The following is a 3,673-nucleotide window of genomic DNA, read 5'->3' on the forward strand; positions in this document are numbered from 1 at the left end:
TATTTTTTGAGCATAAAAAAATCAAACAGAATTAGGTTTTGATAAAATCAGATGTTTTGGTTTTATACACATTTTATATGAATAGAAATGTGATGTTGGTCTTGTTTTATAAATGCAAATTGAAGACAGACGTCACCATTAATCAAGAAATCGTATATTTCAGTTGCAGTTTGAAATAAAAACAATCCAGGAAGGCCACAGTTGAAAATAAAGCTATTTTATTGTCAATGCATTCAACGTGATTAGATAAACTATCAAGTAGTAAATTTCCGCAAAAGGAAGAAACACTGAAACTATTCCCCACTGACACAAAATATTACACTTTGTATTTCAAATAAAACAAATTATTTACATCGTAATGTATAGACTGCATCTTAAAATCAATATTATTTAATATTACATGCACTCTGAAATATAGTCTGACATAAAATCCCAATTTGTGTCCATTTTCATCGTAGACATGAAAAACTTGCTGAAACCGTGACGTGTGACTACATTTGTATTTCTTCTCTATATTTGCATTTATATGATATAAAATACAACTTACTGTACATTTACACATATTTAAATCTTCCCTTATTCTCAAACGTTTAAGTGCTTCATAAATAGATCCGTTTTTTGAAGTCAAAATGCATTTTGCATACACCCAAAACATGACATTTTGTACAGGAGGGGGGGGGGGGGGAGAAGTAAACGGACGGAACAGGAAATAGAAGATCAGAGTCCAAAGTGAAAACAAGTGCAAGGAGTGGGTTTTTTTGTATTTCTAAGTGGCCTAACTCCAGTCGGACGGCTTAAATCCAGGCGGGGGGGTCACAGACCCTCCTCGTTATGAAAAAATTCCCTCCTTTAAAAGTCAGTTATGGGAGGTCATGTGACGTGACAGGTGGTGCCGCTCCCGGAAGGACTCGTTGCAAATGGGGCACTTGAGCTTCTCCTCGCGCCGCCGCTTGACCATCGGCTCCATGGCGAACTCCTTCTTGTGGTGAGATCGCATGTGGTAAACCAAGTCCGAGGTCATGCGGAAGGAGGCGTTGCACTTGGCGCACCAGTTCTGCGCCGGCAGGCAGAGCGAGGTGAAGGAGGGCGGCAGGAGGGTGAGCGCCGAGGGCATTTGGAGCTGGATGGCCCCGGAGTTCTTGGGCCAGAAGGTGGTGGCGTAGACGAAGGGGCTCTGCTTGGCCATGCCGCCCGGCACGGGGCAGTTGGCGCCCAGCTCCGCGCCCTGCAGCTTGGCGGCGAGGTGGTCGGCCTGGTAGAGCCTGCTGGAGGAGATGGTGTTGCCCACTGCCGGGTGGCAGTCCAGCAGCTTGGTGGGCATCACCAGCGGCGAGATCTGGGAGAAGGAGCGCGACGGCTGGCTGAAGGCGCTCTTCCTCTCCCCGCCGCTGCCGCCTTGCTGGGTGACCGAGGTGAAGGCGCTGCCCATCGGGGAGGTCTGCGGTGGCTGGGTCTCCGACAGCACCTGCCGGATGTTGAGGTGCTTCTCGGAAGGATTGCTGCTGGGGCGACCGCCGTCTTTGTTTTCGGAGTTGGCGCTCTGGAGGTTTTTGCTGCCACCGCCGTGGTGTTTGAGGTTCTGGGCGGACTTCTTGACCTCAGTGAAGGCGCTGCGCTTGCCCTGACCGAGTTCTGTGGGGCCCGGCGGGGAGAAGGACTTGTGGTTCTCCTCCAGACCGTACGCCCCTCTGTAGTTCTGCGCCGACGTCGCAAGCTCATCTTTCGACTTGGACTGCAGGAGGCTGGGCCCTCGGCGCTCCCGGTCCTCCATTTCCGAGAACTTCCTCTTCCCCGAGATCTCGCTGCAGATCTCGGCCTCCTTGTCGCTCGGCGGGCTGGTCCGGTTGTTCTCTAGATCCCTGGCCAGGTTGTGAAAGTCCGTGGAGGGTTTGTTGCCGTCCTGAGCGCCGCTGAAGCCCTCGGAGCGGCCCAGCTTTGGGCTGGTCCTGGTCGGGGTGGCGTTTGGTCGTTCGGCGCCGCTCTCTTTGCCCGGCTCCTCGTCGGCCCCCGTGATGCTCTGCAATCTTTTGGTGCAACGGAACCGGAGATGGGCCAAGAACGGGAACTCAAACTGGAAGCGCTGGCTGCAGTCTGGACACGAGTGGTGGGACGAACCTGCGAAGGAAAGAGCTGGAAATTAAGATCTGGTAAAAAGAGACTATCCTAAAACGATCCTGCATGAATGAGCAGCTTTGTAGAATTGAATTAAATCTGAATTCAGACATTCTCACAGATTGTTGAATCAAAATAAAGACGCACGGGCGTCAACAACGTCCAACGAGGACATGATCTCGCTCGACTCACCTTTGCTCTTGGCGGGCGCCCGGCTGGAGCTGAGCAGCAGCAGGTCGATGAGGTCTTTGCCGTACCAGACCAGCAGCTCCTCGTCCTTCTCGATCCGGCGGAGCGAGCGGTACAGGAGCTGGCCGTTCTTTACGTAGGCCTCCAGGTTCTGCTCCTCTTTGTCCCGGGCGGACTGGACCAGCCGCAGCCACATCAAGCCCTCCGAGGTGCTGTTAGCCGCTGACGTGTCCACCTGAACAAAACAAACACACCCGTTAGGCTATTGTTTCAGTGCAACAGCTCAAATTCATTTTCAAGCAAGAAAATCGTATTTTCTTTTCATTAAAACAAAACAAATATTGCAAATAGGGTGATTTAATTTCACCAAACCCATCACACGACATACTTATTTTATTTTTTTAATTTCACTAGTATTATTGACATTATTGATGAATATTACTGAGAATTTGAAGCAAATATTTGAAATAAATGGCTTTTTACAAGAACAAAATGATATCATGATATCACATGCTCTGGCAGTCGTCCTTTCTTGTAGAAATAATAAAACAGGATTTTCACGACTAAATAAAGAACTGACTCACTGACGTGTTTAAGGGATTTAGTTGCAGAATGGCCTGAATGGCTTTTTAAATTATTATTAAACTAAGACTGCAAAGATCTACCAACATAACATTGTTGCTGCTCATGCATGGGAATATTTTGCAGATTTCAACTTCTTTGTCCAGTCAGGTGCATAATATGACAAGGGCCTGAATCTGCAATAATATATTTGCTATATTTTGGATCTGCACAGCAAGAAAAGCTCGAATAAAAGACATTTTGACAGGACTGTTAAGATCTAACTGCTAGATTTTATTTTATTTTAAAATGACATGTAAAAAAAGTTAACATGCTGGTGCATTAAAGTACAATGAGTGTAAAATAAAGAGCCACTCACCCTGAAGATGTAAGGTGCTGTGCGCTTGTCGGTGGACTTCAGAGCGATGAAGGCGATGCTGTCGTACAGCGACGTGTGGCTCAACACGCAAGGCCCGAAGATGGCATTTTCTGGGATGTCGCACGTCGTGAAGACGCTGGTGAAAATGTCCGTCAGACACTGCTGCACCGCTTTGGCGTCCCCGTCCCACACCAACTTCTGGGAGCTGGACTCCTCCATTTCACCCTGCGGAGACACGGAGACGTCAGAGATCAGAGGAGGAATAGAATACTGCGAGTAGAATAAAACAACTCTTTCCTCTAAATGTGTTCTCACGGAAATAAACCGTAAATGTGAACTCAACCTGTGTGAACTATCTGTGTATTTGGTGTCCCAGCTGAAATAAATCTCTTCCGGTAGAGACAGATTGGCTAAACCAGCTGTCACGGGGTC

The 3,673-nt window shown here is 48.0% G+C and overlaps 1 protein-coding gene across 1 annotated transcript; it reads right to left on the bottom strand.

Annotated features, from left to right (window-relative positions):
• Positions 1–856: 856 nt before the first annotated feature.
• prdm8b (PR domain containing 8b) lies at positions 857–3,460 on the bottom strand. Its single transcript, XM_076104939.1, has 3 exons — positions 3,242–3,460; positions 2,305–2,536; positions 857–2,115 (listed from the first exon to the last, which is right to left on the bottom strand). Exons 1-3 carry the CDS (start codon positions 3,458–3,460, stop codon positions 857–859), a joined length of 1,710 nt encoding a protein of 569 aa, XP_075961054.1.
• Positions 3,461–3,673: the final 213 nt, after the last annotated feature.

Source organism: Anarhichas minor, unplaced genomic scaffold, assembly GCF_050575085.1.
Source record: "Anarhichas minor isolate MPS153535 unplaced genomic scaffold, ASM5057508v1 ptg000030l, whole genome shotgun sequence".
NCBI lineage: Eukaryota > Metazoa > Chordata > Actinopteri > Perciformes > Anarhichadidae > Anarhichas > Anarhichas minor.